General features: G+C 36.2%; 1 protein-coding gene across 5 annotated transcripts in view; it reads right to left on the reverse strand.

Annotated features, from left to right (window-relative positions):
- Positions 1-16,089, reverse strand: part of RALGPS2 (Ral GEF with PH domain and SH3 binding motif 2) — a 151,952-nt gene that overhangs the window by 59,812 nt on the left and 76,051 nt on the right. For all 5 annotated transcript variants that reach the window (XM_021682807.1, XM_021682806.1, XM_021682804.1 and 2 more), the window contains exon 8: positions 8,770-8,896. In XM_021682807.1, coding sequence (XP_021538482.1) covers positions 8,770-8,896 — 127 coding nt within the window. The remainder of the gene's footprint in view (positions 1-8,769; positions 8,897-16,089) is intronic.

Genomic DNA, 16,089 nt, shown 5'->3' on the forward strand with positions numbered 1-16,089 from the left:
GGGCGCCCTGCTCAGCCCGGAGCCTGCTTCTCCCTCTCTCTCTCTCTCTGCCCCTCTCCTCTGCTCATGCTCTCCCCCTCTCTCAAATAAACAAATCTTAAAAATCTTATTAAAAAAAAAAGATTTCTGGGACAAATTAGGCATCTAGTTGTTATATCAAATCTTACCGGAATAAAATTTTCCTAGGGCATTCCATTTATTGACAGAACTACAGCATTTCACTTAAACATCCAAAACCCTAACAAAGGCAAGTCTTACAGAATTTTCACAGAAAAGGAATATTATATTAGTAAAACTAGAATGATGTGAAAGTCCACATACAAACTAGAAAACTGGGCTGAATGCTAAACTGTCCTGGCCACTGGGCCCACTCTGTTCTCCTTTACAGACACGATATAGCTCTGTTCTGGAGTTCCTAGAGAGCAGGGAATAAGCAGCAGAATTCTATGACGGCTAAGGGTAAGTTCTAAAGTCAGTACTGCTTGGGTCTGTGGCCTAACTCTACCAATTTACTAGCTGTGTTACCTGGGGTGGTCTTTATACTCTGTTTTCTTACCTATAAAATGAGGACAGAAACAGTACCTAGCTCATGTGGTTACTATGAAAATCAAATGAAAATTTATGTAAATAAATACATGTGGTAGAACATTTAGAATAAAAATCCTTGATGTAAGTAAGGACTCTGCAGACTTCGGCTATCAGATTATTACTATTCATCTATGTACTTTCTGCCACACTTGCCGTGGTGCCTTGCATAGAGTAGGTGATCAACAAATGTGTTAAAAAGAAATACTACCCAAGTTTTCAGACATAAAATTACTTTGATCTATGATCTTCATTTGCAAACCCAACAGCCCTAAGAAACCAGATCATAAGACAAAATAAAGAAAAATTAAGGTGAGGATATTCATGGTAGGAATTTCAGCCAAATGAGGATCTTCTGAGAGATTAAACAGGTCACTTGTGGACACAGGTTACCTAGGAATAAAGACATGGTTGCCCTACCTTCAGTAAGACTGAACTGTAACCTTGGAGCTGGGTTACAAAAGGATTCAGTTATTTTTAATAAATGAAATGAAACTTATCCTAAGAATGATTTAGACTCTATTCTGTACTCAGTGGTAGATACCATCAATGTCTAGGCAACTTGGCATCTCTGACATAGACTTTAAAAACTTAAGATTTTGAATAATGCCAGTATTAGACAATGCCTGAAATTCAGTAGGATCTACAAATAAACTTATCCTCAGGCTCCAAGCCTGGTAGAGTATAACAAGCAAATTTTCAGTCTAGTGCTCACTTGACTCTATGAGTCATGATATGAGAATGCTAATTCTTCTAGTGTTGTATTTCTTAGGACTCCTACTGGTAATAATATAATAAGTGTATAAAAACTTCTGAAATTATGAAAATGTTCAAAATTACTTATAAACCTGTACTAATATGATTTTTATATACTTAATAGTAAGTTAAAGATTATACCCTAACAAAATTATAGTCTTTTTAGTGTCTATGAAAGATAACCAAGTTAGAAAAGAATGATTCCACTTACGATGCCCAAGTCCCCTCCCCCTCCTTCCCTAAAGCCATCTAAAAACAAGTTCACTTTTTAATTTTATCAGTGGGAGGGCGCCTGGGTGGCTCAGTTGGTTGGGCGACTGCCTTCGGCTCAGGTCATGATCTTGGACTCCCAGGGGGATCGAGTCCCGCACTGGGCTCCCTGCTCGACAGGGGGTCTGCTTCTCCCTCTGACCCTCCTTCCTCTCATGCTCTCTCTATCTCATTCTCTCTTTCAAATGAATAAATAAAATCTTTAAAAAATATAAAAAAAAATAATTTTATCAGTGGGAGTAATAGTTATTAAGTTGTAATTCTATAGATAATTACAGGAAAGACTTGACAAATGAACTCAAAATTTTAATTTCAATACAGATACCCAAAATATTAATATTATTCCCTAATGCTTTCTTTGAACTCTAAATGAAATAGTTATAATGCATATCTTTATAGCAAGTCAACTTAACCTCCCTTGTCTCTGTTTCTTCACTATTAAAATATGAATAATAATAGTATCACTTACCTTATAAAATTGTTAAGAATTAGATAATTTATGTAAAACAGAGTTGGGCATACAGGATTAAGTGCTGAATAAATGTCAGTTACTAAGATTTTTATTATTCTTTTCCTGTTAAGGTTTGCTCAAAAAATTACAAAATGTTTTTACTGAAACATCAGCAAGTAGAAATGCCACTGGCAAAGCTGCTGGAACGGGGTGGGGGTGGGGGGAGTCCGGCTCTGTTTATGATTAAAATGCAGATCTGTCTAGCTGCTACACATTATTTTTAAGGTAAAAGCTCTTAAATAAAGACTATGAACAGGGTAAAGAAATTAATGCAACCCTAGCCCCAGCCTTTTTATATCACAAGTCCTCAAGTGATCTACAGTAAACCATGAAATTACCATTAAAGAATGTTCGAGGAATTTTAGATATATAAAAAAGAATGAGGGCAAAAAGGATATAAGTGAGGTAATGGAAAATGCAGATGTAATTTTGGCTAAAGAAAAAGCTAGGGCTAGCTGCCATTTGGTCAGAGCTCATTCTCGGGATTCAAAAGAAAGTGACTGAACATGCTTTATTGCTGTTTTAGAATACAATATATAATCTAGTGAGAAGAAGAAGGTAAAGTACTCCATGGTGTATATTATCTACAAATCAAACCAAAGAAAGGAAAAGGGAATAAAAGTCTTGAAATATCAAAAGCCAGTGATATTTTTGGACCATTAGACATTTTTGAGACCCAGTGTCGGAACCTTTTATATGTTTAAGCAAGTAAAACCCTACCAAAGGAGAAGAGGAAAACTCATTAATTTCCACAGAGCTGCAAACAGCTTTGGATTTTGTCAAAATTACCTGAATAAAAATGTGGATAAAAACCTAATATTTTTGAAAAATATTTGTACACAGGTTAGTAGAAATTTCTAAAACTAAAGTAAAATAGGGACGCCTGGATGGCTCAGTCGGTTAAGTGTCTGCCTTCGGCTCAGGTCATGATTCCAGGGTCCTGGGATTGAGTCCCGCATCGGGCTCCCTGCTCAGTGGGGAGCCTGCTTCTCCCTCTCCCTCTGGTGCTCCCCCTGCTTGTGCACACGTGTGCTTTCTCTCTTTCTCTCTGTCAAATAAATAAATAAATAAATAAATAAAATCTTTAGAAAATAAAAAAATAAAGTAAAATAGAGAACTGTATCCTATTAAGAGATCAAGATAGGTTAAAACTACTGAAAAATAAGAGAGGATCAGATGAAATCAGAAGATCATTGTTAGTTTAGGCATGCTTTCTTTAAACATTTCATTAGGTGTGATGAGGACACCACTAACAAGGCCTGGCAATGAAATGTACTACTTCCACGACACAGGAGAGAGAAGAGATTATTCACAAGGTAATGATGTCAATCTGAGCCTCTGGTATTAAAGAGATGTTAACTCCCATAAGGGCAGGGACAAAGTCCGTTTTGTGGCACCACCCATACTGCTGACCAGATACTTGTTGGCCATCTCATATACCAAAAGAAAACTGGGGTGGGTAGGAAGCTGATGTATACTAAACTGTCTCATTAATAAATCTATTGTATTTAAAACAATAAAGTTACTGGAGCAATGAGAAGAGCCAGAAAGGGATCATTAATTAATTCAACCAATAAATAGTAAGTGCCTACTTTTGTTCTAGATGCTAAGGATAAAGCCTTGAACCAAGAGATAAGAGCTTATACTCTGCCAAGGGAGAGAAAGATGAATGAAACATCATAGTGAAAATAAAACGGTGCTTTTCAGAATCAAGAATGGAGGGGACACGATATTACAGAAGATTATAAGGACAGCTTTTCTTTTCTCAAAAAAAAAAAAAAAAGGCCAATTATGAATATCTAACAAATCAAAAATTAAAGTGTGTGTGTGGGGGGGGAGGGAGTCTCTTACAAGAGTGAGAGGAGTCACACCTAGACACATCAAAACAATGTACGCATGTACTACAGAAAGGCAGGAGATTTTTACAGAAACTTCTTTGCTTCTACTTGATCAAAAGCAATAAAAAGAACTACAACAATTATTTATTTCTGTTTTTTTAAAATATGCTTTCTTTCCCAGAAAAGATCCTAAGCTTGTTAAGCTACTGCTTTTTCCCCAAACTACATGAATAAAGTAGACATGAGACTAGGATACGCACACAAAAGAATATTTACGTTTCATACAACTAAATTTTTATTTTTGCACAACATTTTATTTTTCTCTCTCCAGCAAAGCAAAACTTCCCACACCAAATTCTTCAATAAGCCCCTTAAGATTTTTCTCCAATGACAAGAACAAATGAGTGCTGTTAATAATTTTCAGATTTAAAGCAACAATTCTCATATAAAACAATTTTTTCCTTGAGATTTGCCAAACTATTCCTCTCCAGAAATACTGCATCCTTATTCTAAGAATTTTTCACTATATTGTCCAGGCTGACTAATTTTTACCTTGAATGCAAACCAACAGAAGAGACAATTTTTCAAGGGACGATGAGTTGAAAGCCAAGAAAACATTTTTACTTCTTATAATTTAATCCACATTGAATTGTAGATAAATTTGGCAGTATCAAACTAAGAGTTTTGTCAGCATATAAACTGCCACCTCCTTTTTAAAGCTTCTCTAAGAATGGCTGGTTTTGGTCATAATGCTTAGAAGCAAAAACACCCTAAGTTTGGATTCCATCTCTCATGTTAACAAACAGATGATTTGCCCTCACCTTTTCTCTGTGCACTATAGATTCTTTCTGTTGATACACTCTTTCCGTAAGAACCTTTGCACCATAAGGGATAAAAGGTGGCATTATGCAAATTCTGTATACTGAGGAGAGATAGTTAAATAGAAGCTACCAGTATGCATAACGAGTACCATCTTTCCGACATCTTCAGGGCAAGTTCTGTCCTATCCAACAGCATCTTGTCAATGTTGACATTTGGGGCAACTGCACTAGTTTCCTAAGAGTGGGAAAGGATTCCAAAAACAAGACAACTTAAATATAAAAACCACAGTCCTCATCAATTTTAAGTTAGAATAAAATATGAAAAAAGCAAATATTAACAGGACATAAACTGTTGTTTAGTCTTCATTCTTTAAAACACTTCAGTATTAAAGATCAGGAATGAAAAAACAAACCAGCTGCGTAAGATATTAAATCAAGCAGTCAAAAAGTTGTATAAATTGAATATGCTTCACATTTTCTTAGAAAAAGCATGTATGTTTTGGAAGATGGAATGCATTTAATCTCAAGGTTTGCTGTACAACAAAACTGTCACTACATTAAAAGGATTATTTTCATGATGGAAACAAACTGAGTCATAATAACTTATCTAACAAACGTTAAGTTTTCCTTTCTCCAGTCTACCAAAAGTGTATATTGCCAAATGTTCCACAATTATCTCACAATCTCAGATGCTTATTTACAAACTAGCACCGGGATGAACTATTACATGAAGACTACCAACATATAAAATTATGTAGATGCTAAAAAGTATGGTGTATTTTAACTTCAGTTCTTTGCCATTTTTTCCCCTTTCGGTTTCTAATTCTTGGATAACTCTCAGAAACACGAATCTCATTTCATTAGGCAACATGAAAATTAGAGGATAATTCCAGTAAAAAACCTAGGTTTTCAGTGTGGTGGAGTGGCATAGATAATGCTACACCATGCTCACTGGAAGACTGAGGAGATTAAGATAGGTTTAGAGGAAGGAGGAAGGATGACGAAGTTACTTCTAAACACGCTGAATTAGAGTTACCTACAGACATCTCATCCAATTGGTATTTGATATCTAAAATGTTACTAGGCACTGGGAATTGCTAGACAGCTGGATGTACCGGAACTGGTAGGCTAGATCTGGGATTGAACTGGGTGAATTATGGAAGAAGTCTGAATGAGACCACTCCAGAGAGTACAGCATAAGTAAAAGCAGTGCACTGAGACTTTCAGAAGAACAGATGTAAAAAAAAAATGCAGAAAAACAGGACTCAATAAAACAAAAGCCAGAAAGTAAAGGTAAACCAAGAGAATGGTGCTACTCCTGGAAAATTTCAAGAAACAAGTAGCTACCATAAACCTCACAAAATTAATATGAGGCTTGAGAAATACCTACCAGACTTTTTTTTTTTTTTTAAGATTTTCTTTCTTTATTTGACAGAGAGAGACACAGCGAGAGAGGGAACACAAGAGAGGGAGTGGGAGAGGGAGAAGCAGGCTTCCCGCTGAACAGGGAGCCCGACGTGGGGCTCAATCCCAGGACCCTGGGATCATGACCTGAGCCGAAGGCAGACTCTTAACGACTGAGCCACCCAGGCACCCCCCTATCAAACATTTCAACTAGGACATCAATGGTGACCTTATTGGGAACATTTCTATGACTGAAGAGGGAGACAACCGCATGCTGAGCAAAAGAAAACAGCAAGAAAAGGAGAAAGGAATAGGGTACTTTATTAGCTTAGGTAAATAGTGAGAAGGAAGAGTCTGGGGCATGAGAACATATAAAATGAAAATGAACTGAAGAGAGAAGTAGTCAACCACTGGAGACCAAACTGAAGATACAGGAAAGATAATGGTTCTAATATTTTCTTCAAATCAACTTCTGCACCTCAATATTCGCCTCATTTGCTTTAACTAACAGGAATATCACTGTGTTTGTTTCAGGTACCAAGGCTGGGAGAAAAAGGTATACTCTCTAACAGACAACAACCTTTCCAGATTCCACTAAACTCCAATCATGCTGGTGGTTTCCTCCCCTTCTCTCTGTTTCTTCTCTACATACATGACAGGGCAAATATGTATGCACACGCACAGACAACTTCAAATCCTGTACTGAAGTCTCTGCTGTGGAAAAATGTAAAGCAGACTCCTGAACTAGACATCATGGCACCAAGATTTATATTCATTTGCTCATTTTCAACAAAAAAGAACCTTTATTTCCTTTTCTAAAAGATACATAATTGTGGAATTTGAGAAAAACATTTCCGTGAGAAACAAATACAATCATAGAATCAGTCAATTTTGGAAAGAGAATTTAACAGAGACAACTGGAAAGACTTCAGAATGCAGATCGGTCCGTAACTTGGTCTTAGGACTATTAAGTCAAGCCTTCCACCTTCTGGACCTTAATTTTCTAAATTATAAAATAAGTGAATAGAAGAAATCACCATGGTTCCATCCAGCCTAAAGAAGAACATGATTCTGGTCCTTTGTGTGCTATTTCCAAGTAAGGAGAACCAAGGCTCAAAGAAGACAATTCAAGGACTTGAAAAGTTAATACAGAAGAGCCATTCTGGAATTGAGGGTTGCTGATTCTCAGTCTAATGTTCTTTAAGTTATAAAAAGTTTATGTTCTTACAGAGTATGAAGATATTGATGATTTTTAAAAAATCCCCTATTCTTCCTCACCCCCAATGACATTTTCAAGAATGGGCACAGCCAAGGCCATGGTGAAAAGTTGAGCACATGCAGAAAGTTTCTCCTAACATCTAGCTTACGGCCTCTCTGATGGAGTCATGTGTACTATGGCCCTATACTTTTTTTATCAAAGAAACGACACAGTATTCTGCTTTGTAGTGGCCATTATCCATGCTGTGCTTGGGATATTCTGCCTTCAACCAGAATGCACAACATTCCCTATTTTCACTGGAATCCTATGATGTTCTACTTCTCGTGAGTTCTTCTCTGAAAAACTAAGGCTGATGCTCTAATGCAGCTGAATGAAAGTATTCTCAATTGCCTCTTTGTCTTCTAGTCACTGGTATCATAAAGACCTCAAAGACAACACTGAGACATTTAAACAAATAACAGATTTCTCAATTACATACAAAAATAGTTACTGTGAAATCCAGTGTGAGTAATTACATGAAGACCATGGAGATAGAGGACAAAAAGGGTTATTAGAAACAACTCTATCATTTGATTACTCTCTGCACAGGATCAAACCAATTTATCTTAATACATGCTAGGCATATATCATATAGAGTACTTTCTGTATTTAAACTTACACGCACATTTTAAAATGGGCGGTATGAGACTTCATTCAAACACCTAACAAAGCATTATTCCTTTTTTGTTGAAAATAAACTTATATGTATTTGGTTAAACACTTCTTGGAATTTATAAGCACTGTAAAATATATAATAAGGAGATAAAGTCTTAGTGAAATGATATATAAAGTACACATTTGGTTGTCTCAGCACTTAGCTAAATTTCCACAGCTAAATAACTTACACCATCCAGGAAAACAATACCAACATTCATTGAGACTACTTTTCATAACTCACCCTAAGAGATCTGCCAACTATATAAGATAATAGGAACTCATGATATTGAAAATAAATTCAGTAAATCTTTTGATCAATTTCTTTAGTTAATGTTAAATGTTTTTGCAGCATTAAACTTCATTGCACACTATTTCACTCTTTAAAAGCATTACGAAAAGAGCTAAAATGTATTATTTTTCCACTGTCCATCTTTAAGAAAAAATGATAGTCTATGAACAACCTTAAGGGCAAAAGGCTAATTTAATATGAAAATACATTCCAGGTAACAAGGTAACATATTTCTTTACTCAATTTTTTAAACTTAACAGTCTTGCAGTAATTTCGTTAAAGGATATACACACTTCTAAAATATCTTGGATTTCATATAAATTACTGATTAATCAAGACAGAACAACTGGGCATAATGAACACACAGTGACATTACTCACCTAAATAGGGAATGCAAGGCGTCATCTTTAAGCTACTTATATAGTCTCTTAGTCTTTTGTAATTATCTTCTTTACTCATTACATATTCTAATTTTTCAAAGGTAGTTTTGTCTTTTCGACTTAGTAACTAAAAAACAAACAGAAAAGTCTAAGTTATTCCAAAATTCCATTTTATTACAGCAAAGACTTGAAGCTATATTTACTACAAATTTAAATTTCAAAGTTATACCTTCTTCGATTATACTTCACTTGTGTATAAATGAAACAAAATCAGACATGTCTATTAAAATAATAACCCCAGGGGTGGCTGGGTGGCACAGTTAAGCGACCAACTCTTGGTTTTAGCTTAGGTCATGATCTCAGCACCATGATCGAGCCCTGCATCGGGCTCTGTGCTCAGCACAGAGTCTGCTTGAGATTTTCTCTTTCTATCCCTCTGCCCCTCCCACTCGTGCTGTCTCTAAAAATAAATAAATCCACATTTTATAAAATATAATATCCTTTGTTGTACATAAAATCATTAACTAAGGAGTAAATAATAATACATTATTTCTCATCTTCACTATTTTATTTTTAAATTTTTTAAAAGATTTATTAATTTGTCAGAGAGAGAAAGAGAGAGCACAAGCAGGGGGAGCAGTAGAAAGAGGGAGAAGCAGGCTCCCTGCTGAGCAAGGAGCCCAATGTGGGACTTGATCCCAGCACCCTAGGATCATGACCTGAGCCGAAGGCAGACGCTTAACCACCTGAGCCACCCAGGCGTCCCTCATCTTCACTATTTTAAATGGTTGAACAATTTTTGTTGATCATTTTCCTAACTTAAAATAATCACATATTCATATCCAGCTCAAATGTCCAAATATTTTAATACACTGTCCCCTGCCTCCTCAGAGATAAAGATCATTCTTACATAATCATTAAGAGATAAATACTGAATTTTGTGGTTTCAGTAACAATTTTTCTTGGCTAGTCCTAACAATAACCATAAAACTGTGATTCACATTTTTGGATTTTTAACAAGACACTTTTTCTTTGATCCTGTTCATCAGTGCTATATCACATACAGTTGAACAATCAACAGAAATTGTTTTAGGAAGCTTAAGGGGTAGATTTGCAGTGAGTGTCCTTTGAGGAAAATGAAGACAATCAAGGGGAATAAAAGAAAAGTAAGGTCAATTACCCAAAATAGTATTAACTACATGTTGTTTCTTGCATTATTGATTTCAGCCATTCTGACAGGTGTGATACCTCATTGTGGTTTTGATGTGCATTTCCCCAGTGATCAGTGATGTTGAGCAACTTTTCATGTTGGCTGTCTGCACGTCTTCTTTGGAAAAAGGTCTATTCAGGTCCTCTGCCCATTTTTAAATTGGATTTTTTTGCTGTTGAGTTGTATAAGTTCTTTATATATTTTGGATATTAATCCCTTCTCAGATCTATCATTTATAAATATATTCTTCCATTCAATAGGCTTTTTATTTTGTTGATGGTTTCCTTTGCTGTACAGAAACCTTTTATTTTGGTATAGTCCAAAAAGCTTAATTTTGTGTTTGTTTCCTTTGCCAAGGAGACTTATCTAGAAAAATGTTCCTACAGCTGATGCAAAAGACATTACTGCCTATATTTTCTTCCAGGAATTTTATGGTTTCAAGTCTCACATTTAATCCATTTTGAGTTTATTTTTGTGTATGGTATAAGGAAGCGGTACAATTTCATTCTTTCACATGCAGCTGTCCGGTTTTCCCAACACCATTTGTTGAAGAGACTGTCTTTTTCCCACTGGATATTCTTGCCTCCTCTGTCTTAGATTAACTGGCTATACAAGCATAGGTTTATTTCTGGACCTTATTCTGCTCCATTGATCTATGTGCCTATTTTTGTGCCAGTAACATATGTTTTGATTACTACAGCTTTGTAGTGTATCTTGAAATCTGGGATTGTGATGCCTCCAGCTCTGTTGTTCTTTTTTCAAGAATGCTTTGACTATTTGGGGTCTTTTACGGTTCCATACAAATTTTAGGATTATTTGTTCTAGTTCTGGTAAAAATGCTATTGGTATTTTGTGTTGGCAAGGATGTGGAGAAGGAGGAGTCCTCATGCACTGTTGGTGGGAATGGAAATTGGTGCAGCTACTGTGACATGGTATGAAAGTTCCTCAAAAAATTAAAAATCGAATTACTATATGATCCAGTAATTCCACTACTGGGCATTTAACCAACGAATTTGAAAAGATATATGCACTCCTTAAACATGTTTATTGCAGCATTATTTACAGTAGCTGAGTATGGAAGCAACCCAAGTGTTCCTTGACAGAGGAATGGGTAAAGAAGATGTGGAATATATAGATATACAATGGCATATTCCTCAGTCATAAAAAAGAATGAGATCTTGACATCTGCAATAGCATGGATGGACCTAGAGCATATAATGCTAAGTGAAATAAGTCAAATAAAAGAAAGACAAGTATCATACGATTTCACTCATGTGTGGAATTTAAGAAACAAATGAACAAAGAAAAAAAGAGACCAAAACAAACAAACAAAAACCCTAAAAAAACAAAACCAGACTCTTAAATATAGAGAACAAACTGGTGGTTGCTGGGGGGGGGGGGGGGGGAATGGATGAAACAGAGGGAATTAAGAGAACACTTATCTTGATGAGCACTGAGAAATGTAAAGAATTGTTGAATTACTATATTGTACATCTGAAACTAATATAACACTGTATGTTAATTATACTTGAATTAAAAAGGATATTTAAAAAATATTAATTAAAAATTCAGAAAATACGTTTTTAAGTATTTCAAAGACTCTGGAAAAATGTATTTTTTTCTTTAAACATATAGTTACTATTTCATTATGATGTAACAAACTTCACTTTGTCATAAAATGTTATTTTTTTAGCACACAAAATACACCCACCTATAAAATGCTCATCTAATTCTATGAGGTTAACAGAAAATCTGAAGATTAATTTAGAGATGAGGAGACAGAGATTCAAAGTTGATCACAGGATTAGCAAGAAGCAGAACATACTAATACTCTCTCAGTCATCCACCCACAAAGGCACAGGTCCCTGTTTTTCAGTGTCTCAGTTTGGTTCTGGAGATAAGGAATATTCTGATGCCAAATCCACTACTCTTTATATATAGTATTACAAGGAGTACAACTGGGATTCATGTTGGAATTTATTTTTTCATGGGCTCCAAGATGCAGATTATTTTCAGATAATCTTTATCAGGAAGATGTCTGATCAGCATTCCTCCCTCTTTAAAACAAAAGATTTTAAGGAGTCTTTTGTTTTAATATTTTAGGTAGTCCACGGTCTAAAACAGCAGTTGCATAATCTTTTGCTTGGCACAGCTTCAACATAGCATTAATAGCATTTTCAAGATCAGGTACAAATCTCTGCTGCTACCTGTAAGTCCAACTATCCCTTTCTCTCCCACCTAACAGAGTATTTGGATATGGAAAATACAGTGATGTGACATAGCAGGGGTAACAATAAACCTGTTCTTTTTTTCTTAATCCTTCAAAAACTTTGGTACAATATCAGGAGAAACACAACTGATTTTACCACATCTGAAACACAAAACTGTAGTAAAGAACTACATGGTCTAATATGTATAAAAAGGGGCACCTGGGTGGCTCAGTTGGTTAAGCGTTTGCCTTTGGCTCAGGTCATGATCTCAGGGTCCTGGAATCGAGCCCTGCGCCGGGCTCCCAGCTCGGTGGGGAGTCTGCTTCTCCCTCTCCCTCAGCCCCTGCCCCCTGCTTGTGCCTCTCTCTTATACTATGTATAAAAATAACTTACATTTTGGAATTTTCACAATAATCAATAACCAGATTAAAAGGATTCAGTCTGGTGTGGGATGGGAGAGACTTGTTTCAGGAAGACTATTTACAGGAAGAGTATGGACAAAATAATTAATTAGATGTTAAAATAAGGTGTTTCCAATGATAGCTCAGAAACTCATCCAAAGCCCATGTACCAAAGCTATTATCTAAGAAGTCCTGATTTTCTTTTTCTCCTTTTCAAATCTTTCTCTGATGTTCCTAATGTTATCCCTACGATGTTACTTCACTATACTCTTCCCTCCAAAAAAGGGGAAAACAAAGTGGTTCACAAAGTTCCAACTCTCCATGTTTTAGGCACCACACTCTTCCTCTGGCTAAGAGCATGACAACCAGGGGCAAAGCTCTTCACATGTTCACTGGTGCATGAATGTGGGAACTCCAAATGTTCCTGGCCAGATCTCTACACCATGTTACCATAACAATCTACTTTGGGAAAATTTGGATGAATCCCTGTTCATGTCAGTCACCATATGAAATACAAGATTCCCAGATCACCCCTCATCACCTTGATTTGTATCCTCATACAATATGTACAAATGTGTTCATTTGCATAAATAAGTTATTTATCTTGAACCTTGGATGCAGATTAATTATAATCTTTTGTTCATGACACTCAATTAGTCCCTGATATGGCTTTCTTGTTAAATTGATTTATTCTTAAATTTTGTGACAAATACACATGCATTAATTTTCCTACCGAAGAACCATACACCAATAATACATCTACATATGCGCTCCTTTCATATCCAATTCCCTTGACTTTTTTTTTAATTTTAATTTTTTTTTTAAAGATTTTATTTATTTATTTGACAGAGAGAGACACAGCAAGAGAGGGAGCATGAGCAGGGGGAGTGGGAGAGGGAGAAGCAGGCTTCCTGCGGAGCAGGGAGCCCGATGCGGGGCTTGATCCCAGGACCCTGGGATCATGACCTGAGCTGAAGGCAGACGCTTAACCGGCTGAGCCACCCAGGCGCCCGACTTTTTTTTTTTTTAAAGACTTTATTTTTTGAGAGAGAGAGAGAGCACAAGCGGGGGTGGGGGGGAAGCCGGATGTGGGGCTCAATCCCACTACCCAGAGATCACAACCTGAGCCAAAGGCAAATGCTTAACTAACTGAGCCACCAGGCACCCCACCCTCCTTGACTCTCTTTAAGTGTCCAGTAATCTCCCTCCCAAATTTTGTGTTTATCATTCTCTTAAATTTTCATTTTTGACTAAAGAATATCATACTATTTTTAATCTTTGGCTTTATTCATTCAATGTTCTGACACTGAAGTTTTTTTTTTTTTAATTTTATTTATTTATTTGACAGAGAAAGAGACAGCGAGAGAGGGAACATAAGCAGGGGGAGTGGGAGAGGGAGAAGCAGGCTTCCCATGGAGCAGGGAGCCCGATGCGGGGCTCGATCCCAGGACCCTGTGATCATGACCTGAGCCGAAGGCAGACGCTTAACAACTGAGCCACCCAGGCGCCCCTGAAGTTTCACCCATAATGTTGTGTGTGGCTGTAGTTCACTCATTTTCACTGCTTCCCTATACATGTCTTCTTCTCTGAAGTACTATCATAATGCCTACTTTTCTATTTTTCTTATTTTTTCTTTTTTCTTTGTAAGATACATATGTATGTATATATGTGTATATATATATGTATATTCTAGATGTAAATTCTTGATCAGTTACAACTGCTTCACATTATCTTCCCCCATCATTCTGGGGCTTCTTTTCAATTTTCTTTAAAATATCTTCTGATGAACAGAAATTCTTACTTTAATGTGGTAAAATTTTTTCATCTTTTCTTTCATTGTTTGAGGTTTTTGTATCTTATCTGAAATACCCTTACAGATTCCAAGTTGGAATCTATTCATACCAAGCCAGAGAGATATTAAGCTATTTTTCTCTTCTAAAAGCTTCCCAATTTTTCATTTCACATAAGTCTTTAATTCATCTAACAATGACTTCTGAAGCTTCATTTTTTTCCCCAAACTGATAACTTATTTCCCAGCTCCAATTAATAAACAGCCCCTCATTTCTCCACTGATTTACAATGCCACACTGTCATATATCAGAGTTCTATAAAATCAATTATCTAGTTTTGGGTTCTTTATTCTGTTCCACTGTCTACATGGACATGTCTACACCTGCACTAACTGTACATTACCTAAATAATACAATACATCTTGATATCTGTTAGGGCAAGTGTCCAAGTCTCCAACCCCATTTTCTTCTTCAGAAATAACTTGGGCTATCCTGACCCTTTACATTTCCATGTAAATTTTATAAGCAATCTTGTCCCAGACTGGGACTTTGATTCAAGGTGCATATAATCTCTACATACATTTGGGGAGAACGGGCATCTTTAAACTTTCCTATCCATGACTAAGGGATATTGTTCCATCTATTTAGTTCTTCTTTAATGACTTCCTGTAAAGTTTTATAGTTCTCTGAATGTAAGTCTTGCATATACTTAAGGGTTGGTATTACAAATACACGGCAAAGAAAAAGAGAACCCAGCCCTCAGCCTTGGGGGGGGGGAAAAAAAAAACACATGTAAGGAAGAAGCTAATCAGCTAAATCACCTGTCATGGTCCTACTCTAAACCACTCACTCTGGGGATGGGCAATGTTTCATGGACTATACTTGGTCAGGTTTAAACCAAAGGCAAATTAAAGTATTCTGAGACCACTACTTGGGGGGAAAAAAAAAAGGTCTTGCTTGTATTATTCCATTTATTATTTGCTATTATATTTCTTTTATTGATATTGTAAATGGTGTCCTTTCAAGTGATATTTTCAAATTGCTTCAAATACAATTGATTTTGTGTATTGTTTGTATATTCAGTCACCTTAATAGACCCTGTTTTTTTTAATTGTGGTAAAATATACATAACATTCACCATTTAACAATTTTCAAGTGTACACTTCAGTTATTCAACCATCACCACCAACCATGCATGGATAGAACTCTTTTCATTTTCCCAAACTGAACCCCCACACCCACTGTACAATAACTCCTATTCCCCCCTCCTTTTGGCCCCTAGCAACCATCTTCTATTTTCTGTCTCTATGAATTTGACTACTCTTGGTACCTCATATAAACAGAAACATACAGTATCTGTCCTTTTGTCTGGCTAATTTCACCTAGTATAACGTCTTCAAGATTCATCCATGGTGTAACATGTCAGAATTTCATTCCTTTTTAATGCTAAATAATATTCCACTCTATGTGTATACATTTTGTATATCCATTCACAGACCGTTTACACCTTTCCAACTGTACCTTCTGGGTCTCATGGCCCATCCTCTGCATAAGCCCCATCCTTAACCTTTTCTTTAAGCCTTCTCTTTCTTTTTTTGTAACAAGAGCCTAGATTTGAGTTGGGTGCAATCCTGGCTCCTTGCTCTTCACAATTCTTTCCTCTCTACCATCCTCCAGCTTCTACTAAGTTCAAGCACTAGATCAATGCT

This window comes from Neomonachus schauinslandi, chromosome 6 (assembly GCF_002201575.2).
Source record: "Neomonachus schauinslandi chromosome 6, ASM220157v2, whole genome shotgun sequence".
Taxonomy (NCBI): domain Eukaryota; kingdom Metazoa; phylum Chordata; class Mammalia; order Carnivora; family Phocidae; genus Neomonachus; species Neomonachus schauinslandi.